The 26,652-nt window shown below is 37.1% G+C and overlaps 1 protein-coding gene across 1 annotated transcript; it reads right to left on the minus strand.

Moving 5' to 3' along the window:
* Positions 1-23,253: 23,253 nt before the first annotated feature.
* On the minus strand, positions 23,254-24,901 carry LOC132560236 (uncharacterized). Its single transcript, XM_060224898.1, has 2 exons — positions 24,821-24,901; positions 23,254-23,678 (listed from the first exon to the last, which is right to left on the minus strand). Exons 1-2 carry the CDS (start codon positions 24,882-24,884, stop codon positions 23,254-23,256), a joined length of 489 nt encoding a protein of 162 aa, XP_060080881.1. The 5' UTR covers positions 24,885-24,901.
* Positions 24,902-26,652: the final 1,751 nt, after the last annotated feature.

A 26,652-nucleotide genomic window follows, 5' to 3' on the forward strand; every position in this document is an offset into this window, starting at 1 on the left:
TCTCATTTTAGAACGTCCCATTGAGGTTTGGTTGTTGTAAACCTTGTTCTCATTTTAGAACGTCCCATTGAGGTTTGGTTGTTGTAAACCTTGTTCTCATTTTAGAACGTCCCATTGAGGTTTGGTTGTTGTAAACCTTGTTCTCATTTTAGAACGTCCCATTGAGGTTTGGTTGTTGTAAACCTTGTTCTCATTTTAGAACGTCCCATTGAGATTTGGTTGTTGTAAACCTTGTTCTCATTTTAGAACGTCCCATTGAGGTTTGGTTGTTGTAAACCTTGTTCTCATTTTAGAACGTCCCATTCAGGTTTGGTTGTTGTAAACCTTGTCCTCATTTTAGAACGTCCCATTCAGGTTTGGTTGTTGTAAACCTTGTTCTCATTTTAGAACGTCCCATTGAGGTTTGGTTGTTGTAAACCTTGTTCTCATTTTAGAACGTCCCATTGAGGTTTGGTTGTTGTAAACCTTGTTCTCATTTTAGAACGTGCCATTGAGGTTTGGTTGTTGTAAACCTTGTTCTCATTTTAGAACGTCCCATTGAGGTTTGGTTGTTGTAAACTTTGTTCTCATTTTAGAACGTCCCATTTAGAACGTCCCATTGAGGTTTGGTTGTTGTAAACCTTGTTCTCATTCATTTTAGAACGTGCCATTGAGTTTAGTTGTAAACTTTGTTCTCATTTTAGAACGTCCCATTGAGGTTTAGTTGTTGTAAACATTGTTCTCATTTTAGAACGTCCCATTGAGGTTTGGTTGTTGTAAACCTTGTTCTCATTTTAGAACGTCCCATTGAGGTTTGGTTGTTGTAAACCTTGTTCTCATTTTAGAACGTCCCATTGAGGTGGTTGTTGTAAACCTTGTTCTCATTTTAGAACGTCCCATTGAGGTTTGTTGTTGTAAACTTTGCTCTCATTTTAGAACGTCCCATTGAGGTTTGGTTGTTGTAAACCTTGTCCCATTGAGGTTTGGTTGTTGTAAATCTTGTTCTCATTTTAGAACGTCCCATTGAGGTTTGGTTGTTGTAAACCTTGTTCTCATTTTAGAACGTCCCATTGAGGTATGGTTGTTGTAAACCTTGTTCTCAATCATTTTAGAACGTCCCATTGAGGTTTGGTTGTTGTAAACCTTGTTCTCATTTTAGAACGTCCCATTGAGATTTGGTTGTTGTAAACTTTGCTCTCATTTTAGAACGTCCCATTCAGGTTTGGTTGTTGTACACTTTGCTCTCATTTTAGAACGTCCCATTGAGGTTTGTAATTGTAAACTTTGCTCTCATTTTAGAACGTCCCATTGAGGTTTGTTGTTGTAAACTTTGCTCTCATTTTAGAACGTCCCATTGAGGTTTGGTTGTTGTAAACCTTGTTCTCATTTTAGAACGTCCCATTGAGGTTTGGTTGTTGTAAACCTTGTTCTCATTTTAGAACGTCCCATTGAGGTTTGGTTGTTGTAAACCTTGTTCTTATTTTAGAACGTCCCATTGAGGTTTGGTTGTTGTAAACCTTGTTCTCATTTTACGTCCCATTGAGATTTGGTTGTTGTAAACCTTGTTCTCATTTTAGAACGTCCCATTGAGGTGGTTGTTGTAAACCTTGTTCTCATTTTAAAACGTCCCATTGAGGGTTGTTGTTAAACCTTGTCCTCATTTTAGAACGTCCCATTGAGATTTGGTTGTTGTAAACCTTGTTCTCATTTTAGAACGTCCCATTGAGATTTGGTTGTTGTAAACCTTGTTCTCATTTTAGAACGTCCCATTCAGGTTTGGTTGTTGTAAACCTTGTTCTCATTTTAGAACGTCCCATTGAGGTTTGGTTGTTGTAAACCTTGTTCTCATTTTAGAACGTCCCATTGAGGTTTGGTTGTTGTAAACCTTGTTCTCATTTTAGAACGTCCCATTCAGGTTTGGTTGTTGTAAACCTTGTCCTCATTTTAGAACGTCCCATTGAGATTTGGTTGTTGTAAACCTTGTTCTCATTTTAGAACGTCCCATTGAGATTTGGTTGTTGTAAACCTTGTTCTCATTTTAGAACGTCCCATTGAGATTTGGTTGTTGTAAACCTTGTCCTCATTTTAGAACGTCCCATTGAGGTGGTTGTTGTAAACCTTGTTTTCATTTTAGAACGTCCCATTGAGGTTTGGTTGTTGTAAACCTTGTCCTCATTTTAGAACGTCCCATTGAGGTGGTTGTTGTAAACCTTGTTCTCATTTTAGAACGTCCCATTGAGGTTTGGTTGTTGTAAACCTTGTTCTCATTTTAGAACGTCCCATTGAGGTTTGGTTGTTGTAAACCTTGTTCTCATTTTAGAACGTCCCATTGAGGTTTGGTTGTTGTAAACCTTGTTCTCATTTTAGAACGTCCCATTGAGATTTGGTTGTTGTAAACCTTGTCCTCATTTTAGAACGTCCCATTGAGATTTGGTTGTTGTAAACCTTGTCCTCATTTTAGAACGTCCCATTGAGATTTGGTTGTTGTAAACCTTGTTCTCATTTTAGAACGTCCCATTGAGGTTTGGTTGTTGTAAACCTTGTCCTCATTTTAGAACGTCCCATTGAGATTTGGTTGTTGTAAACCTTGTTCTCATTTTAGAACGTCCCATTGAGGTTTGTTGTTGTAAACCTTGTCCTCATTTTAGAACGTCCCATTGAGGTTTGGTTGTTGTAAACCTTGTTCTCATTTTAGAACGTCCCATTGAGGTTTGGTTGTTGTAAACCTTGTTCTCATTTTAGAACGTCCCATTGAGGTTTGGTTGTTGTAAACCTTGTTCCATTTTAGAACGTCCCGTTGAGGTTTGGTTGTTGTAAACCTTGTTCTCATTTTAGAACGTCCCGTTGAGGTTTGGTTGTTGTAAACCTTGTTCTCATTTTAGAACGTCCCGTTGAGGTTTGGTTGTTGTAAACCTTGTTCTCATTTTAGAACGTCCCATTGAGGTTTGGTTGTTGTAAACCTTGTTCCATTTTAGAACGTCCCGTTGAGGTTTGGTTGTTGTAAACCTTGTTCTCATTTTAGAACGTTACATTGCTTCCTTGGATTCCTATGACGTCGATGAAGCAGGATACGCCTACACTTCCGGAACACCTGATTCTCCTCCTTATACGTACTTGGAATTTTTATAAAGTTTGAGTTAGATGGCTTTGTTTACACGTTAGTATATATATTTTGTTGCTGTATCGATATGTTGTATGTTATGGAGGATGACTGTGTGCTATTGACTTACCCCCTCTGACTACTCATCAACGCTATAGTGGGAAGTGGGAATAAAATTGAAACTAATAAAATCAGTCGACCTAACCAAATGTAAAATCACAAAATAATGTGCACTGATCCTCATAATTTAATCAGCGTGGAAATTTGGATATTTGATAACTGGAAATGTTTTACTTCCAAGAGCTCGTAAAAGAGACGTCACTCTTATGTAAAACCACGATGTTTCTGGTTTTGTCATGTCAACGAAGTAAAGGGTTAAGTAGACAGATTTTGATGCTGTCACGTTTTGTCCGCAATGATTAAGGATATTTGGATTGGTTCTGAAAACTTCTAATTTTGTTTTTGAAAAATAAGAAATGGTAGGAAAGTGATTGTGTCCCAGTACGTTCGGCATGGCGTGCGCCTATTTTACTCATGCTTAAAGAAACCTGTGTCAGTTCATGTTACTAACATAAAAAATCATTAAGTCTTTAAGCAGGGCTTGCTTTTTTGACAGGACCATGACAAGTTTTTTAAGACATCTCTCTTTCTTTGTTGACTTCCATTCTGATCCCAACGACAGTGATGGACATATTCTGAATCAAGGCTTTATTCCTACAATACAGCTTTACCCTGCTCCTGCTTCAATTTAAAAGCTCACAGTGTTCAATTTGTCAACGAATGCTAATAACTCTCTATGGTTTTGACTGCTGGCACGCTATCGACCTTCCACAGTAATCAAGACTTCCGTATAACTGGTGCTCCAACAAGGCAATAAATGGCGAATCCTTCATCAAGGACATCGAGTAGTTCGGATACGTAATCATTTACAAATATATTGAGTGTGCTGACAGCAGGGGATACTGATATCATCACCGTGAACACGGAGGCGTATTTTTTTTCACTATAACGAAGTTGGTTGTGGTGGGCAGTGGACTATAAAAAGACACGGGGTCGTATCTAAACTAAGAGAAAAACATCACAAATATGGCCTAGCAGATAATTCATCTATGTATTCTAGGAGTTTAACTCGTTTAGACACGTTTTAATTATTATTTTAATAGAAGAAAATTAACGACGATACTTGTATATACACAGTTGACAACAATCGGCATTTTAACTGGCTTTGATTTCGATAATGATGAGCTCGTTTCATTTCCAAATGCTCAGTTGAATAATTCAATAATGACATCTGGTTGAGTCCTCTACTTGAAAACACATATATACCGATCTTCCCAAATTTGATCTTTTTTATAGCTTTTTTTTCGCAGATCTGTCATAGGCTGTTTGAAAATGAACCAATTTGGTGAATTTCACAATTAAAACTTAAATAATACAAACTCACCATTTTTGGCGTTAGTCAATCTTATATCGTCAATATATTATCAGGTCCAAAATTAAGTATGTACGACAGAGATATCGACGGTCACTGAATAGGTGGTGACATGTAATCACCAATGTGACGACAACAGTTACGGAGAGGACAGAAACATTTCTGAAGAAGACAATGAAAGTTATTGCACAAAAGTTAAAAGTTACAAAGAAAATAACATTACGTGAAAAAATACCGAGGAGGTAATAGTGACCACTCAACACAGCGACAGGTACTGTGGAGGCAACAACAATTACTGTGGAGACAAGGATAGTGACTTTGGAGACATAAACAGTTACTCTGAAGACAGAAACAGTTACTGTGGAGACAGAAACACTTACTGTGGAGACAAGGACAGTTACCGGGTAGACAGATATAGTTACCGTGGAGACAAGGACAGTTATTGTGGAGAGAGACAGTTACCGGGTAGACAGATATAGTTACCGTTGAGACAGAGACAGTTACTATGGAGACAAGGAAAGTTACTGTGGAGACAGAGACAGTTACCGTGTAGACAGAGACAGTTACCGGGTAGACAGATATAGTTTCCGTGGAGACAGAGACAGTTACTGTGGAGACAGAGACAGTTACCGCGGAGACAGAGACAGTTACCATGGAAACAGGGACAGTTACTGTGGAGACAGAGACAGTTACCGGGTAGACAGATATAGTTACCGTGGAGACAGAGACAGTTACTGTGGAGAGAGCGACATTTACTACCGAGAAAGCGACAGTTATAGTGGAGACATAAAAAGACATCAATAAATCGGAAGTCGGCATTTCAGATGTATAAACGTTTCCCTCGCCACATTGACACCAACATTTATTGTGTTTAAATCATCCAAGACCTATGTCTCGAGGAACTTGCTTTTATTACTGGTAAGTTTTATAGTCGAAGATCAAAATGGATGAAAGCGTTGAACTTATTTCGAAAGTCTCGAGAAAACAATATTGCTCAGTTATTTTCGTTATCAGAAAACATAAAAATCTAACACTGCCACTTGATATACAGTGGCGAACTGTACCACGTCATCTCCGAAGGGAGAAAAATGCTGGTCCTGACATTACTAACGAGTAAAGGAAATCAGTGATTGTGTTATCAATGTATACATCTTTTCAATAATGTTTCTATGGCATTTAAAAAGCCCCACTAGAAACTATCGAGATAATTGCCATTTATTAACAAAGCACCACTATTACAGCTGAGAATCCTACATGGTAATATCCCACAAAGATTATTTTGTCCCATATTTGTAAGTGTTTATATATTGATATGATAAAACTCCGCCTTAACAATCGTAGTCATAATGGTAAATAGTTTTGATCAATGTCAATGACCCTGAATAACATATTGTTTTGTCATAGAGGTTGATGTAGGTAGTCGGGAAACTTCCTATATAGATGGTTACTATCAACAGAGCTAGTCCAGTTTATGATTCAACTCATCAGACATTCCTGTTGATTGGCAACATGGCTTGAAGTCGATGGGGAGTACACCTCGTCCTGTGTAATAAGACTTCCTGCTGGTTGTCACCGTCACTTGAAGCCGATGGAATGAACGCCTCGTCCTGTGTGATAAGACTTCCTGCTGATTGTCACCATGACTTGATGTCGACGGGGAGTACGCCTCGTCCCGTGTGATAAGACTTCCTATTGATTGTCACTATGACTTGAAGCCGAAGGGGAGTACGCCTCGTCCTGTGTAATAAGACCTTCTGCTGATTGTCACCATGACTTGAAGCCGATGGGGAGTACGCCTCGTCCTGTGTAATAAGACTTCCTGCTGATTGTCACCATCACTTGAAGCCGATGGGGAGTACGCCTCGTCCTGTGTAACAAGACTTCCTGCTGACTGTCACCATCACTTGAAGTCGATGGGGAGTACGCGTCGTCCTGTGTAATAAGACTTCCTGCTGATTGTCACCATGACTTGAAGCCGATGGGGAGTACGCCTCGTCCTGTGTGATAAGACTTCCTGCTGACTGTCACCATCACTTGAAGTCGATGGGGAGTACGCGTCGTCCTGTGTAATAAGACTTCCTGCTGATTGTCACCATGACTTGAAGCCGATGGGGAGTACGCCTCGTCCTGTGTGATAAGACTTCCTGCTGATTGTTACCATGACTTGAAGCCGATGGGGAGTACGCCTCGTCCTGTGTGATAAGACTTCCTGCTGATTGTTACCATGACTTGAAGCCGATGGGGAGTACGCCTCGTCCTGTGTGATAAGACTTCCTGCTGATTATTACCATGACTTGAAACCGATGGGGAGTACGCCTCGTCCTGTGTGATAAGACTTCCTGCTGATTGTCACCATGACTTGAAGCCAATGGGGAGTACGCGTCGTCCTGTGTATTAAGACATCCTGCTGATTGTCACCATTATTGCAGTAAATATATTGCCCCAACATATTAAATATTAATTAAATTCAGTTATCACCGTTTTAGATGTCAAAGGTTATTTCTATTTGAACCAGAAATGAGAAACAATGAGACAATGAAACATATTCAGTAGTGTAAACATTGAGACAATGAGTCTGGACATTACCTGTACCACAGTATACCATTGTAGGATATATGTAATAACATATTACGGGTATACCCATCAGGTGTGTTACAGTATACGCTGTATAGGTCTCATGAGAAATAACGACAGAATAATCTAATAAAGGCACGGAACAATTAATCAATTAATAAATATCACGACAGTCAGGTCAATAACAGATCAAATCTCCATAGCAACCCGGTACTTGTCATTGTATGGACCAGTTTTATAGCACTAATAAGCAAGGTGATGAACGATAATACACTGTAAAATGTACTTCCTACATGATAATAGTATTATGTAAGTCTGGCCTTCCTCCTCATGTCAAGGTAGCCAGTCCGAGCAATCAGACTGAAATCCTCTATTCAACCGAGAGTACTTATTCCCAAGTGCTGACACGCAGATGTAATTTTTCTCATGACGACACCATAAGGTGCCACTGTTCGGTAACACCTGCTACACACGTGCTAAAACAGATTTATCATAAAATTCACAAATCAAAGACAAATTGCTGAACGACGGAGGGGGAAACACTGAAATGGCAGCTGTATGTCAGAAGTACATACAAAACACCATTTGAGAACTGTGAAAGTCTTCCAACAAATGTCTTGGTCAGATGTATCGAAAAAGACACAATAGAAGAAAATAGATCGATAGAAAAGTGTAAAACACTATATCTTAGACTCATCATCATGATCTAGCTTTCCTGTCCAACAAGTGATAAGGTGTTGAAGAGCGGTGTTATTTCTTGAAATGTGGATGGTTTCTAGCAATCGCTTTTAACTTATCATGCAGCAGGGGTAGCAGGTATGCGTCCTACCGATGTTAGGTCCTACCTTTGTTACGTCCTACCTATGTTACGTCCTACCTATGTTACGCCCTACCTATACGTCTTACCTATGTTGCGCCCTACTTATATTACGTCCTACCTATGTTACGTCCTACCCATACGTCCTACCTATGTTACGTCCTACCTTTGTTACCTCCTACCTATGTCACGTCCTACCCATACGTCCTGCCTATGTTACGCCCTATCTATTATACGTCCTACCTATGTAACGTCCTACCTATGTTACGCCCTATCTATTATACGTCCTACCTATGTTACGTCCTACCTATACGTCCTACCTATGTTACGACCTACCTATGTCACGTCTTATTTATGTTATACCCTACCTTTTTTTGTCAAGGGCGAATTCAGACTAAATTTAGCATGAAATTCGATTGGCGAACTCTTTTTTTTCGGAAATTAACTAGTTATTTGTGGATAAAGGATATGAATCAGTCGTTGTGCAAGATAGTATTTAGCGTGATATTTTTAATTCTTTTATAAATGTTTTATTGTGAACTTAAATAAGTGAAAGCCGTTTTCGTGACTTAAGGCCATAAATAGTACCGGCGACCTTGACCTTTTACCTGCAGATATTCAAAGCAACCCAAAATAAGTAATTCGCCTCAAGAAATAATGTAACATACAAAAAAAAGTGTCATTACACACGGATGGAAAGTACAATTCGAATATTGAACAACAAAAAAAGACAATGAAATAATACATAATAATAATAATAATAATAATAATAATAATAATAATAATAAAACATGAAACATAGAAATGAAATACACAAAAAAAAACCACGTAATAGCTAACCGGCTTCAGAATGCTAGACTTTCAGAATGGCGAACTATTCTTCGTTATTTTTTGACATCGTTCAAAGACATCCATTTTTAAAGAAACTACACCACTCTTCAGCAACTAATCACCAGACGGATAGAAAAGCTAGGTCATGATGAAGGCTCTGATTTTATAACTAGGTCATGATTACGTTTCGGATTTAGAAAATAGGTCATGCTGATGATGATTCGGGGTGTATCACAGGCATCTCTCTAATAAACAGTAAACAAATGAATGGTAACAGGTATTTTCCTGGAACTGAAATAATGTTATATACAGAAATAGAGTAATTTCGTTCTACTTGAAACCTCACTAGATAATATGTGCACAGTCATTAACAAACCGATCGGGAAAGCACTGTGCACTCTAAACTCCCTGTGAAATAGTTGAAATTTATATTTCATTGGGCTAGTATTTCTGCTTGCAGAAATGATCGAATTTGTGGTTGTTGTGAAAATCTTTATATCAAAGAAAAGCCAGGAGTGAGTGATTTAAAAAGCAAGAGATTTTGGGATTTATACGTAATGAACGTGTGTCGTAAACTGTCTAGGTTTTTTGAGTTATTAAGAATCGCGGGGCCCCAAATGTATTTACTAGACGCTAAAGTTAACATTTCCATTATTTAGTTGCTAGGCAGTTTTAAGCAAATAAACAAGACAGCATTTCTTCCCAGTTTTTCTTATTTTCTAGTTATTTCTCTATCACAATAGCAACAGTACGAATAAACGCATGAAGAGGCAGGTTGTCTCGAAAATTTGACAATTCGCTTGTCCGTACTGTTGCTATTACTTCAATGATCATATATCTATCCCAGTAACAAGCATCCAACGAACATTTGTTTGTTTGGATCCAGTACCAATATTGGACCATACCGTCGGTATTACTTACTAGATTCTATGTATAGGAGATCCAGTACCAATATTGGACCATACCGTCGGTATTACTTACTAGGTTATATATATAGAAGATCCAGTACCAATATTGGACCATGTCGTCGATATTTCTTACTAGATTCTATATATTTACATAGATATACGTAGAATGTATATCTACTCTGTGATATTAACGATAATGTGTCTGTGACCGTAATTTGGATTCTACCCGGATATTAAGTTGGCCGTCGTGATCTTTCTGCAGCTAATAAAAGGAAAGAAATAAGTTTGGTGGAAAAAAATTCCGGAAACTCTGTAACTGGCGTAGACGACAGCTTCTCGCTTCGTTACCTTTCGCGATCTTTATCTCCCTTCGGGGTAAATGTCGAGATTTAACAGGCGTTTATAGTGGAGGTGAAAGCTGTTTCGTCTGTAGGGATTATAGAAGCACGTCCATTATATAATATGCTCTGTGCATGTGATGTTTATCTGACAATCTATGTAAATGTATGGCGGATGGTTGGGCCTCGTGTGGGTTTTTTTTTTATGGATTCACAGTTTTACAAAAAAAAAAAAAAAAACCACCCCAATTTAATCGGTATTTTACGAAAGCCTAATGGTGTCAAAGCAGAAAAATTAAAACGTGGAAACATGCAATAACGCGAAATAAACATGTGAATACGTAAATAAACTCGAAGTAACGTGTTTTTTTACGTAATAACGCGAAAAAATGCGTTATAACGTGAATAAATACGTAATAATGCGAATAAACGCGTTATTACGCAAACTGAATACTCGTTATAACGCGAAAAATCACGTAATAACGTAAATTTAAAACTCGTAATAACGCGAAAAAACACGAAATAACGTAGATTTAAAACTCGAAATAACGCGAAAAAAACACATAATAAAGCATTTAAAATACCCTTATATACCGTGTTTTTCCGCGTTATTACGAGTTTTAAATTTACGTTATTACGTGTTTTTTCGCGTTATTACGAGTTTTAAATTTACGTTATTACGTGTTTTTTTCCGCCTTATTACGAGTTTTAAATTTACGTTATTACGTGTTTTTTCGCGTTATTACGATTTTTAAATTTACATTATTGCGTGTCTTTTTGCGTTATTACGAGTTTTTAATTTACGTTTTTACGTGTTTTTACGCGTTATTACGAGTTTTAAATTTACGTGTTTACGTCTTTTTTCGCGTTATAACGTGTATTCAGTTTGCGTAATAACGTGTTTATTTGTATTATTACGTGTTTATTTACGTTATAGCGCATTTTTTTGCGTTATTACGTAAAAAATCACGTTACTTCGGGTTTATTTGCGTATTTACATGTTTTTTTCGCGTTATTGCATGTTTCCACGTTTTACATTTTTTGCTTTGACACCATTAGGCTTTCGTAGTATTTTGACAATCACCCAGCAACTCGATAACTTTTACTCCAAATCGAGAATTAATCGCGAAGAAAACAAAATAATACTTTAAGCACTCGTCATTACCTACCAATGTACGACTGAAAGCCTTTCCAGCATCTCTATTGACCCTGTCAGCATGGTTCTGAATATCATTTCGGCCCATGTCGATAAAGGGAGGACGTCCAAAGTGGCATAAAACAAGTAGGGTATCGTTTTTGGTAAAAACAGTAGTGGATGACAGTGACCTTTCTTGTCGCTAAAGAGAGGATGTCCAAACTGGCATAAAACAAGTAGGGTATCGTTTTTGGTAAAAACAGTAGTGGATGACAGTGACCTCTCTTGTCGCTAAAGGGAGGACGTCCAAACTGGCATAAAACAAGTAGGGTATCGTTTTTAGTAAAAACAGTAGTGGATGACAGTGACCTCTCTTGTCGCTAAAGAGAGGATGTCCAATGTGGCCTTAAAAAAGTATGGTATCGTTTTTGGTAAACACAGTAGAAAATGACAGTGACCTCTCTTGAGAAATGCTATTGATCAAGTAATATAGGTACAAATGTTTCATATGATTGTATGTACTAATGGAATGGTTTTGGTTCTATACTTTAGTTCGACATAGTATATATCATATATAAGATTTTAGTTTGATTCAGAGCAGAAGAATTGGACCATCTTTAAAATCAGTTGGTGTGTAAACACCAGTGTCGAGAGAGAAGGAACAGTGTAAGAGAATGGTAACGAACTTATCCAACATGTCCAGGTTTCACAGTCAGAATCAATGGGAGACTAGTTTGTAGTGAAGGATAATACTTGTTTCAAAAACATATGCGATATTCTTTTAATATAAAAGATAAGAGAGAAATTGCGCTTTATCTTAAATCAATTTGAACTGCAAAAAATTAGGGTTCAGATTGTTTCCGATGAGATGACCTCATCATGAATTGACACAGAAGGAGAGAAGACAACATATTTTGACGAATGAATTGACGCGTTCCACACTTTAGCATGGAGGTTGATATACTTGATCAAATGTCTTCAAGCATAAAGGAATGCCGTTGAATTTATTGTCTGGTTTGGGTCTACTGTATCCAGATCACAAGTTGTATTGAAATGTGCGATCAACTTGTGTGTCTTTTGTATAGTCTTCGAGATTGCAGGTGGTAGACACTGCTGATGGTATTTTAGTTCCCGAGGTTTGCCGTAAAAGTACCGTCGAATGAATGAAAATGAATCGCCCACGAACACTAATGATCTTACAGTATCTCTAATACACGAATTGTTTGATAAATTGACCTGTCCCATAAATAATGATTAATCGTCCTATATTGTCATAATATTCCAATACCTGTAAATTACACATTTCATGTCGGAAATTAAAATAACTGATTAAATGATTCAGGTAACTCCTACCACGTCACTGGATCACCTGACTTCCTCTCTATCGACCATCAATCTTGACCTAGCTTATCGATACATTATCATGGATTATTCCTGATAAACTCTGTATACTGTATGGTTTAAAATATTAACATTTGCCTCCTACTATAATGATTAATCACTACACCAAACAATATTTAATAACTTTGCACAGAAATCAGGGAATTAACCTACCAGTATATAAACACATGTAGGTCATGCTTCAGCAAGTGATGTTAACACGCTCGAGGATACAAACAAAACCAGGTAGATTGTGTCAGTGTGACTCTGATAGTACTAAATTAAAAGCAAAAATAACGACACGTTCATAGCATTGAGTTTTCCCTCACTGACAAATTGAATACAAAGTATACGACTCTATGAAGACATGTTTAGGTATCGGATGGCCTCTACGCATACAGATATGGAAATTAACTTAAAATGCCTTTTGTCGATGAATATTTTATAGTGGCCATTAAACGGTAGAAATCCATAATTGTGTTATTTTCAGAAATTTATATAAAATGAGATAACTATCTTTTTCACTGAGATAATTTTGAAGGGATACATTTTATCACTGAAATTTATTGTACAAATTCTGTTCTTTTTTATAATTTTGTGATCATTTTACAAACTGCTTTTCTGCCTTGACCCTCTCTGTTACTTTGTCAAATCGTGGTAGTTTTGAAATTATTGTATATCTTCATGCAAATGGAACATTTTCCAAATTTCCTCATGACCGAGTAACATACATTTAGTCGATAGAATGAGTTTATTCGGTTTTGGAGGGAAGTGTGTTTAAAAAGTCCTGAAATATCCCAATTTTCAAAATGAAAAAAAGTGATAATCAGTAGTGTCAAGAAAACGACAGACTCTTCTGCATTTTGTAAATTTGTCTCTTGAATCTTATCCTTTTTTGCTGACAAACAACGACTGGTATCGGATGATCTTCATTGTGTTCGACAGCTCATGTATTGTCACACAGTACGTCTCAAGAGCTTCGTAGTTCCACATTTACTTCCATCATACTCAACGATACATGTCTCGAGAGATATCTAACACCAACTCCTTCGTCTCTGTAAAAAAAAAAAAAAAAAAAATGAATGATTTTGTCTTGCCATAAAAAAGGAAAGAAAGAATGAAAGAAAATGTAAGATTACCAGTGGCTTAAATTTTCTCTCGTGAATCAGACAAAATCAGGTTAAGATTGGACGGATGTTGCATTCAGGTTCTTGCAGTAAACTATTGGTTTGTTTTACTGTAAAGTTTATACCACATACCAAAACACTACATAATAAGAAAAACAGTTCCAGTTTGAACATTAACAAGTATATGTACATAGAGAATTATGACGTAGAAGTTTAAGACTTCTTCATTGAATAAGTTTTATTTATACAGTCAAGTCTTCAAATCGCAAAATCGTTCATGTTAAAACCTTGGAGAGCGACGAGGTGATCTCTCGTGTTCTTAAGCACTTTGGGTGAATGACACAATATCACACGTGTCTAAAAAATAATATCGCTGCAGCTTCTCATTAGAAATTACATTTTAATAACGAACTGATCCGCATCATAATTTCAAATGAATATTAATGCCCGAATATTGTAACTCAATAGTTTCTGCATCGCTGATATTACAGGGGGTTACATTCACCACCGCGCTTTGCACAACTGGAACATTTCATGGTAAGCTTGAAGGTACAAGCGAAGTAATTTGATTGCGCGGGTTTCAAGAGAAAACAACATCACGGACTGATACTCTCCTATGAATGTTACAAAGGAGCGATACCCAACTTCACAGCCAATGCAATATGTCGACCTTGGATTGGTTTGATATGTATTAAAGGTCCAAACCAGCTTTCGGGTCTAATTCACAAGATATCGAACATGGAACCTTCAATTTTGTCATGAAATGTTCCAGGGGAGAAGATATCAAAAGTGATCCTAACCCCTGGAGTATCGAAGATGCTGTTTCTTATAGTTTTCATTTGTGTCAAAATTATCAAATCATCTTTCACCACGTGCTTTTATTGTCTTACCAACAATCATTAGTTTTTTCAGCTAGTAGGTATTTCGAAATTGTTAACTAAGACTTACTGAAATGACATTTTGTTTCAGCAGCAGATCTCTCCCTGGCGACAACACTAAACAGGATAGACAACACCACGGTAGAAAGGTGGCGAACTATCTCAGTTCAGAATACTGTAAACATATGTTTTGTATTTTACAATTTCGTTTATTGAAACAATATTAGGAACAAACTTTTGCTTCGATGGCTCGAAGAGCATACAAAAACATATCATTACTGCATGTAAACGCTATGATATGGCGATAAAAACAACTTTATGGAGAAGGAGCGCAATCTTATTGCGGGAAAGCCATTATTATTGCATGTGAATCCATATAGATTTCTATAGAAAGGACGAGGAGGTGGGCCGCGGGCATTTTTTAGTCATGTTAGTTTGAAATATAGAAAGAACTTAAATGTGAACCTGTTTCCGTGTAAAGAACAATGAAAGTCATCGAACAGCTGATCTTTTAACAGAAGAAATTTATTTATTCGACGATTTTGACGATTTCAGGAGACTTTTCCCTTCCCATATTTTGACATAAAAATGGTGATGGTCAGGTTTATGTCTGAAGAGGCACTCCTTCACAGGACATCAATTTCAAATGATTTATTTAACCCTTTACACATTGTAGCATATTGTTCTGGGACAAGCCTTGAGGAATTGATACTAGTTTCGAGCAAGAGGTCATTAGATACTCTGTTCTCAAAAATTGCACTCGAATACAGAAATATTTGTTTTGTTTTTCCTAGTCATAACATTTCTCAAACTCTAGCACGTTTGTTTTTCTATTCAAATTTATACCAGTAAGATATATTTTCTCAGATTAAACACATCTGATGTTTATATTCATCAGCCTTAAACAGCTCTCAGACTGCAGCATAGCTTTGTCGTTCAAATAATTACAAGATTAAGGGGCAAACGATAGCCTGCGATTCTAATTTAAGAGGTACTTATTTAGAAACATTAATTTATATGTAAGTGACCTCAGCGTCTTTACCATAGAAATCTACTACCAGAATATTTATACATTAGCTGCTTACGTACTGTGGCAAAATCAGCCGATAATTTGACAATAATGTTTAATACAAGGAACTCGGTTATGGCTGGGAATTCGAAGATCAGCAAGGGATATACTTTTTTATAATTTTAAAATTTATTTTCATTTTTGATTTATTCCTTTGATCTAGTATTTTTTGCTGGTGATTTTACATGTGTAAGGATATATCAGAGGGTACCTACCTAGGGGGACACTGATTACCAGGTGTAGTGATATATCAGAGGGTACCTACCTAGGGGGACACTGATTAACAGGTGTAGTGATATATCAGATGGTACCTACCTAGGGACACTGATTAACAGGTGTAAGGATATATCGGATGGTACCTACCTAGGGACACTGATTAACAGGTGTAGTGATATATCAGATGGTACCTACCTAGGGACACTGATTAACAGGTGTAAGGATATATCAAATGGCACCTACCTAGGGACACTGATTAACAGGTGTAGTGATATATCAGATGGTACCTACCTAGGGACACTGATGAACAGGTGTAGTGATATATCAAATGGCACCTACCTAGGGGGACACTGATTAACAGGTGTAGTGATATATCGGATGGTACCTACCTAGGGGGACACTGATTAACAGGTGTAGTGATATATCGGATGGTACCTACCTAGGGGGACACTGATTAACAGGTGTAGTGATATATCAGATGGTACCTACCTAGGGAGACTGATTAACAGGTGTAGTGATATATCGGATGGTACCTACCTAGGGGGACACTGATTAACAGGTGTAGTGATATATCGGTTGGTACCTACCTAGGGGGACACTGATTAACAGGTGTAGTGATATATTGGATGGTACCTACCTAGGGGGACACTGATTAACAGGTGTAGTGATATATCAGATGGTACCTACCTAGGGCGACACTGATTAACAGGTGTAGTGATATATCAAATGGTACCTACCTAGGGACACTGATTAACAGGTGTAGTGATATATCGGATGGTACCTACCTAGGGGGACACTGATTAACAGGTGTAGTGATATATCAGATGGTACCTACCTAGGGGGACACTGATGAACAGGTGTAGTGATATATCAGATGGTACCTACCTAGGGACACTGAATAATAGGTGTAGTGATATATCAGATGGTACCTACCTAGGGACACTGATTAACAGGTGTAAGGATATATCGGATGGTACCTACCTAGGGACACTGATTAACAGGTGTAGTGATATATCGGATGGCACCTACCTAGGGGGACACTGATTAACAGGTGTAGTGATATATCAGATGGTACCTACCTAGGGACACTGATTAACAGGTGTAGTGATATATCAGATGGTACCTACCTAGAGGGACACTGATTAACAGGTGTAGTGATATATCAGATGGCACCTACCTAGGGACACTGATGAACAGGTGTAGTGATATATCGGATGGTACCTACCTAGGGGGACACTGATTAACAGGTGTAGTGATATATCAGATGGTACCTACCTAGGGGGACACTAATTAACAGGTGTAGTGATATATCAGATGGTACCTACCTAGAGGGCACTGATTAACAGGTGTAGTGATATATCAGATGGTACCTACCTTGGGACACTGATTAACAGGTGTAGTGATATATCAGATGGTACCTACCTAGGGGGACACTGATTAACAGGTGTAGTGATATATCAGATGGTACCTACCTAGGGACACTGATTAACAGGTGTAGTGATATATCGGATGGTACCTACCTAGGGGGACACTGATTAACAGGTGTAGTGATATATCGGATGGTACCTACCTAGGGGGACACTGATGAACAGGTGTAGTGATATATCAGATGGTACCTACCTAGGGACACTGAATAATAGGTGTAGTGATATATCAGATGGTACCTACCTAGGGGGAAACTGATTAACAGGTGTAGTGATATATCAGATGGTACCTACCTAGGGACACTGATTAACAGGTGTAGTGATATATCGGATGGTACCTACCTAGGGGGACACTGATTAACAGGTGTAGTGATATATCGGATGGTACCTACCTAGGGGGACACTGATGAACAGGTGTAGTGATATATCAGATGGTACCTACCTAGGGACACTGATTAACAGGTGTAAGGATATATCGGATGGTACCTACCTAGGGACACTGATTAACAGGTGTAGTGATATATCGGATGGTACCTACCTAGGGGGACACTGATGAACAGGTGTAGTGATATATCAGATGGTACCTACCTAGGGACACTGATTAACAGGTGTAGTGATATATCAGATGGTACCTACCTTGGGACACTGATTAACAGGTGTAGTGATATATCAGATGGTACCTACCTAGGGGGACACTGATTAACAGGTGTAGTGATATATCAGATGGTACCTACCTTGGGACACTGATTAACAGGTGTAGTGATATATCGGATGGTACCTACCTAGGGGGACACTGATTAACAGGTGTAGTGATATATCGGATGGTACCTACCTAGGGGGACACTGATGAACAGGTGTAGTGATATATCAGATGGTACCTACCTTGGGACACTGATTAACAGGTGTAGTGATATATCAGATGGTACCTACCTAGGGGGACACTGATTAACAGGTGTAGTGATATATCAGATGGTACCTACCTAGGGACACTGATTAACAGGTGTAGTGATATATCGGATGGTACCTACCTAGGGGGACACTGATTAACAGGTGTAGTGATATATCGGATGGTACCTACCTAGGGGGACACTGATGAACAGGTGTAGTGATATATCAGATGGTACCTACCTAGGGACACTGAATAATAGGTGTAGTGATATATCAGATGGTACCTACCTAGGGGGACACTGATTAACAGGTGTAGTGATATATCAGATGGTACCTACCTAGGGACACTGATTAACAGGTGTAGTGATATATCAGATAGTACCTACCTAGGGGGGCACTGATAATAGGTGTTAACTGAAGTCTTGAAGAAATAATTTTTTTTTACGATGTGTTAATGTTCGGAGAGCCCTAAAATGTACTGCGTTGCTTTGGAAGTCATGACTGTATTTTCTCTGAGCGTGTCAATGTTACGGAAGTCATGACAATATTTTTTCTCTCTCCGTGTCAATGTTACGGAAGTCATGACAATGTTTTTCTCTCTCCGTGTCAATGTTACGGAAGTCATGACAGTATTTTTTCTCTCTCCGTGTCAATGTTGCGGAAGTCATGACAATATTTTTTCTCTCTCCGTGTCAATGTTACGGAAGTCATGACAATATTTTCCTCTCCGTGTCAATGTTGCGGAAGTCATGACAATATTTTCTTTCTCCGTGTCAATGTTGCAGAAGTCATGACAATATTTTCTTTCTCCGTTTGAATGTTGCGGAAGTCATGACAATATTTTCTTTCTCCGTGTCAATGTTGCGGAAGTCATGACAATATTTTCTCTCTCCGTGTCAATGTTGCGGAAGTCATGACAATATTTTCTCTCTCCGTTTGAATGTTGCGGAAGTCATGACAATATTTTCTTTCTCCGTGTCAATGTTGCGGAAGTCATGACAATATTTTCTCTCTCCGTGTCAATGTTGCGGAAGTCATGACAATATTTTCTCTCTCCGTTTGAATGTTGCGGAAGTCATGACAATATTTTCTCTCTCCGTTTGAATGTTGCGGAAGTCATGACAATACTTTCTCTCTCCGTTTGAATGTTGCGGAAGTCATGACAATATTTTCTCTCTCCGTTTGAATGTTGCGGAAGTCATGACAATATTTTCTCTCTCCGTTTGAATGTTGCGGAAGTCATGACAATATTTTCTTTCTCCGTGTCAATGTTACGGAAGTCATGACAATATTTTCTTTCTCCGTGGTACGAAACTTCTGATCGACATGTATAAAGACTGTAACACATTGCTGATGGTTCTTTACAATTTAGGTTCTTACTGTAACTTACATACAGGTTACAGAAAACCTCGTGGTGTAACAAGGAATGTCTCGAAGACTTACTAATGAAAGGCATCTTCCACGTTACGCCGGTTTTCGAGTCAACCATAACAAATAGAAAATGTTCATTTTTAATTGATCCTCTTACAATATTCTACAGACATAAACAGAATGTTCTAACCATGCCCTCGAACACAATTAAAAGGTGTATGAATCTTATGAAACTTAAGACCAGTGGACATGAGTGACATTAATTATTCCATTGAGAACGATAACCACCTTTCCTTTATTGATTAGCAAACAACAAAGTATATCAAGGTATCTCCCATCAGGCTTTGAAAGAACACTTGAATTCTCAAAACAGCTATCTTTTCTAAAGCTGTAAACGCGGGTCCGAAGTTTTAGATCTGTTATACAGAGAAATCTGCATTTTAGACCTCCCGTGTGTATACATGAATAAGTTTACAAAAGGCTATTTGTGAGGCAACATGACAGTTGTTGTGTGTCAGTATTTCTGAAAATGCCAAGGAATAATTTCAAATAGCGCTTATAGCGTGTGCACAAGTGATAGAATATCTAATTATGCTCCCCTTGCCAACACAGTGACACTTCTAAATAAAGTTTATTGTTGATATTTACAATATGTCGTTTACAAGATATCCAAGTCGTTTATATCCTACATTATTCAATTGCAAACATGAAACCCTAGAAATATTTAGTTATTTTTGTCCTTTGTAACACCATTAAATGACAACGTCAAATCAACTTTTTTGATAATTAAATCAGTTCCTGTAGTAGCGATTTTTATGTTCTTATTGTTAAAATCAACCGTTGGAGACGAGGAGTTTGGTTCACTCTCAGGGTCGACTCAATCAGAAATCATTTAAAATGGATCAGCAGTTTTAAATATAAAAGTAATAACGGAAATGTGTATTTCTTGACGCCTGTGTCAAATTCACATCGAACGATTTGCTTGAAAAGAACATGATAGTGTTTACAGATAAGATCTAAAACAAGTAGGTGATTTTCTGCGAAGAATTTATATAACCTATTTACGAATAAAAATGAAACTGATTTATAACGAAGGCGGTACTACCTACACGTTTTCTATACAAAGACGTAATGCTGAATGATTCATACATAATCCCTCAGAATTAGATGATACGGACACTCCTAGTTTGTATTGGATTCTTATGAAGGATGAGAAAGTCCATGCCTTTCCAACCTATGGTGATTGAAAAGTTAGAACGTTATGTTATTCTAGGTCTGTTTCTAGTATCATGCAAGATTTCGACTGCTGTCAGAAAGAGTCAATACGTGGAGGTTGATGACGACTACAGGGTAGTGTTTTGGTCGCCATTATCATCTCGGTAGGGAAAAAAATTACATTGAGTGATATACAGGTAGATATGCTATTTAAACTATTAGCATATTTAGCTTATATATGAGAACATGGCATTTCTTGCATTGACCTAGATATTCAGAGCTTGTGTCGTCGATCAAATTGAGGACGTTAACAATTTTTATAAATTGTCTCATTTAAAATTTTCCCCATAGATTGTCCTTGTTTCGTTGATCGATGTTGAGATATTGTTTTAACTTTAAATCATGACAGGAATTTTATTACCGTACTGTCCTATCAGTATCTCGGGTCATATAAGGAAGAGAAATGACCCAGGCTCACATCCTTGCTCTGCATGTAAGTATGTATGACCCGAATTCACAATCCCAGTATATCGTATGAATATGAATGACCGAGATTCACGTCCCCGCTGGATATGTTTGAATATGAATGACCTAGATTCACGTCCCCGCTAGATATGTTTGAATATGAATGACCGAGATTCACGTCCCCGCTAGATATGTTTGAATATGAATGACCTAGATTCACGTCCCCGCTAGATATGTTTGAATATGAATGACCTAGATTAACGTCCCCTCTTTATATATTTGAAACTTTGCGTGCACGCTATATATTCAAATCCAGCGATTAATGACCTATATTAATGTCTCCGCTTTATGTTTTTGTACAAGTGACCCAGTAAATATATCAGATTTGCATCCTCGCTATTATATGTTTGAATATGACCAGTAACATCAGGTTTTGTATGAATTTGCTTATTGCATCACACGAACTCTCCAGACTTATCATCAACGCCGCTTCACTGTTATTTGAAAATGTCATAATAAATGCCTTGGAGATTTTCAGATCCCAAAAGTGATTAGTGAATATATTGAGGAGTTGGGATTACGTCGCCCAGACAATGAATACCCTTCTACAGTGTGACGGCTGAGCATTACTCAGAGCATTGAAAAATGGCGTGAAGATAAGCAGACAACAATTTCTATTAGTTCTTTGTTTTATTGAAAAGTAAAACGACAACAACAATCGCATTCATCACTCAAAGAGAAGGTAGGCGAATGCAGAAATATGGATAGTGCGATTTGGAACTTAAAAAGGGTTTCTGATTCTCAATGATAAGAACATTATCCCAGTTAAAATATTCATGATTACAATGCATGTAAGTCAGGAAAGCTATAAATATGTCACTAACTTTGGAGGAGGACATGATGTCATTATTACGCATGTTTTATAACTAGCGATCGAGGTAGTAACTAAATCAGTCAGCGGTTAACATTACATACAGACTAATTATGAACTTCTATTTTCAGTGATACAAAAATAACCAAATGTCATCAAAATTTTGTGAGGAATAAAGAACCATAATCACGTCTAGAAATCATTGTCGGACATGGTTGGTACAGAGGTTTTAAAATTTGACTCCAGAGTGTCGTGACACAAGATTTACTTACTACCGTGATAATACACGAAGATTGTGTGTGTAACACCTCTGTTTATGGACCTAATTCATGAGATTACGCAATGAACAGGTAATGATGTGTTCATTAACTGTTACACACCCATCATCAGCTTCTCAACAGAGCAATTGATGGACTAAATCAGGCGCTATTGTTAAACACGAATAGTCGGGAAACAATGAAAATACGGTGACCATTCCAGCATTAAAAACTTTACAATATACTTCATAACGTGACAATACAATCACAAGCGTGACAGGAAATTATCAAATAAATTGAACAATTTTATATTATTTTTTTATGTTGAATACTTGGTATGACCTGTTTAACAGCTACTCACCTACTTATATAATGTTTTGCCCGAAAGATTACAGTTTGGAAGAAAAGGAATATCTGACCAGTGCACATGTATTGTGAAATGAATTTCACAAAGATCATGTTTGAAAACAAACCCACCAAACAATTTTGTAATGTGTTTAATAATGTCTATATTGTGACCAATCGACCGAGTGTATCCGTCAGTAGTAAAGATATAATGAAATTGTTCTCTGTATGAATACAAAAATAGGATTTAAATATGAAAATAATGATAAAATAGTACCTTCTGAATAAAGACATCAACAGAGGGCTAAAAGGAAGGCTTGCTCAGCAAACTATCAACTTCGATAGAGATCTCATACATTCTGAACAATCGCTTCGCACAGACGACATCATTCAAACCATTTGCTCTTTTCTCTGGAGTCAAGACATGCTACTGTATATGTGTTGATATGTGGCGTCTGATGATGACAACCTTCAATGCATCGACCAGGAGCTCACCACCGTAGGCCCTTTTCGAATCGCCATCAGATTTTATAAGTTGATATAGACTTACTACCGGTTTTAACATTTGCGTTTTGACCCAGTTAAATATCTTTAAATTATATCAATCAAGTATTAATTTGCACAATTTATTAATTAGTAAAGATCCATATATGAATTTGTGTTCCGACGATCCCCGCGGTAGCTTGGCTGATTAGCACGTGACAGGACCCTGTACCAACCACGACCATACCAGGAACTTGGGGACGCCAAACCGTAGTTGTTTCTGTTGCTTTTGTAGTTGACGCCATCACTGTATGTGACGTATGGTGTGATTCTCTGACTTCCGGTCCACCTACCGGATCTGCCAGTACCGCCATTTCCCCATGTACTACGACGACGGAATAGATTGAAGAGTGTGTTGTCGTTTACTCGGCTGGTCTCAGATCTTCCCCAATAATCCTGTGGATATTTTGGTGCTACTCTTTTCTCAGAAGAAGGAGCATCCAGGATTAAATCGTCATAGAATTGTCTTAGATTATTGTAGTTATCATCCTCCTCAGCTATTCCGGGATAGGCCTCTGTAACAATCACATGTATTGTGCTGATAAATCCTTATGACGGAGTCTAACTTTAGTCAAAGTCTAAACATATAATATTATTTGTATATCAATCACATGTGTTGTGCTGATAAATCTTTATGACGGAGTCTAACTTTAGTCAAAGTCTAAACATATAATGTTATTTGTATATCAATCACATGTATTGTGCTGATAAATCTTTATGACGGAGTCTAACTTTAGTCAAAGTCTAAACATATAATATTTTTTGTATATCAATCACATGTATTGTGCTGATAAATCTTTATGACGGAGTCTAACTTTAGTCAAAGTCTAAACATATAATGTTATTTGTATATCTAAGAGTTTAAACATACTTAATTGATAATATAAAATAATAATATAACGCATTATTGAATTTGCAAAATTTGTCTTAAATGCTGTACATTACAGGAGTAAATGTCATTCCATTGTTACACAATAACGGTGAATACATATATGCACACAACGTGAACAACCTTTTCATGTTTCTTTAGGGCTCACGACTTCATGGTAATAGATGGTAAGCTATTCCTATCAAATTTCCGAAACATCTGTTTACAACGCCAATGTACAGAGGTTTGGAACAAATAACAAGGATTCTATCCCCGATCTTAGTGATCGTGATGGCTGATAAAGGATTGCAGATTCCTGTTAATATTGAGGAACTGAATAACCTACTTATTTTACCACATCAGGACAACGACGTGCGGATGACGTCATTAAGATACATTAATTTTCTATTTTAAGTTATCGATGTAGTGAAACGCAACTATTATTTGCGACTCTATCAAAATATTCCATTGGCTTCAGAGTCTTTGTGTCTGAAGCTCCATAAAGATATATTTGTGATATCTGGCATTATCGACAACAGTTAACGTCCTCTGAAACACTCTAGGGGCTCGAACTTTGCAGATTATTGCTAACTTCCAGTGAAGTACTCTTTAGTGTTAGAGAATAGAAGTCCTAACGGCTATTATAGCCACAACTTGCCACTAAAATGATGACTCTCGGGTTAACTTCACTCTCAAAATTGGGATTTTATAGACTGATTTGAAAACATACTATCCTTAGGGCATGCTTGTGTGATAATGAAGATGAATATCTGTGTATTATAAATTTACCTGTTGTGACGTGTAGAAGTATTGACAGGTAAACAGTCAGGTAGATCAATGTCTGGTCCATCATGTGAAGGGAACGAAGAAAACCTGAAAGGTATAAACAATTATTAATGATTCCCTAAGTCAAAAGTTCAATGCCATTATTAGTATGATGGATGAGAGTATTGATGTGTCCATTTCTAATCGTTTGCGTTGTGGATCACACAAACTGAAATATTTCGTTAATCAGAAACACGAAAATATTCCCCCACCCCCATTACTTGATCGTATCGTGGTTGAATTTAGAAGAATTTCTAGCATCGGTAGTCTGCAGAAAATCGAAAATACGACATTATATGTAATTCAACTGGCGAGTTATCACCCGGTGGTCATTGCGGTTTGCTTTGTCCGGGATTATCAATTAATTAAAGATTCATAGTAGATAACACCACCTGACCTTAATTCTGGTGAATTAAATTTAACGATCTTAAACGGAAAATATCAATATTAGCAGCAACAGTAACACTAAATCTGGAGTATTAAGTAAGAATAATGTAAATATATGTAGACATATTTAAAAATGTTTACTCGGAAAGAATTTATGCTCTATTACATTTGTTTAATTCAATGCAAATTAAAATTTCTGTTTGAAGTAGACGAGAATTCATGAGATGAATAGATAAATATAGGATACACAAAGAGTAGCCGTGGTATTTGACATTTCTTTCATTTCGTTAATTGTTTTCCCAAAGTTACAGAAAACATAAACTTTAGTTAGAAATACCATGACCACTAGTTTCTGTGACCTGTTTCAATCACAATGAAAACTCGGTTTTCAATGGTCTACTATGAAAAAACGAACACACAGAACTATCTCTTTTTTGTTTCTGCTTTTCTGTATGCCGTTAATTTCTTTTTCAAGTTATACATATATAAGAATATATGTTTAATTATAAAAAGTAATCACTTATAGGAAGAGTACATCCTTAAGTGAAATGTTTTTATTAATATTCAAGACAATGTTAGAAAGAATATAGATATTGTAACGGATCGCAAATGATAACTAGAAATTCAAATAAAGTAAATACATTACAGAAACAATGGTGAACTACTTATTGCGCGTGAAGCACACGTTCAAATTGCAGTTATCCAATCAAGTCATGCTTCATTGATGTGATATAAATGTATATCTATACAACAGCTGGATTGCCATGTGAATAGTTTGGAAAATATATGGAAAAAACATGTTTTACTTTAAATTCAGAATATTCATGTTTTTTATGACGTTCCATTTGAAATCCTTCGGTATTTTTGATTATAAGTATCATTTAATTCAAGGATTAGTTCACCTCCCTATCGGTGTGTATCTGTTTTTTTAACCATTTTTAAAAATTCACAAAAGGCTTTTTCAACGTCGTTTCAATCTGTCCATTTAAATAAATCTTATTTTTACAGTTACAGTCATGAAATGACATGATATCAATGACATGCCGATTTTGAAAAACAAAATTCAATATCTTTTGCAATCTCAAGGGAGTTCCAACATTTCAGAATACCATCACCAGACGTATCGCTTTTGGATTAATATTTATAGAAACGATATCTGTGATCAGTTATAAACATTAGAACAATCGTAAAAAGGTGATCTCTAGTATGATATTATTTGTATCTGCCAGTATTCACAATAACCATTTGTTGCAATGGGTAGTTTGCATTCGTTATTGTTCTACGCTATGCAATCAATCGTTGACATCTTCAATAGGCATTCTCCTGTTACGTAACGTGGTCATGCTTCATCGGCACGAACAGGACGGTACGAAAGTCATCAGGTGTAATTATTCATGTATTCCATTTCA

This window comes from Ylistrum balloti, unplaced genomic scaffold, assembly GCF_031769215.1.
Source record: "Ylistrum balloti isolate Yb309-2 unplaced genomic scaffold, AGI_CSIRO_Ybal_v1 Utg371040, whole genome shotgun sequence".
In the NCBI taxonomy this organism is placed as follows: domain Eukaryota; kingdom Metazoa; phylum Mollusca; class Bivalvia; order Pectinida; family Pectinidae; genus Ylistrum; species Ylistrum balloti.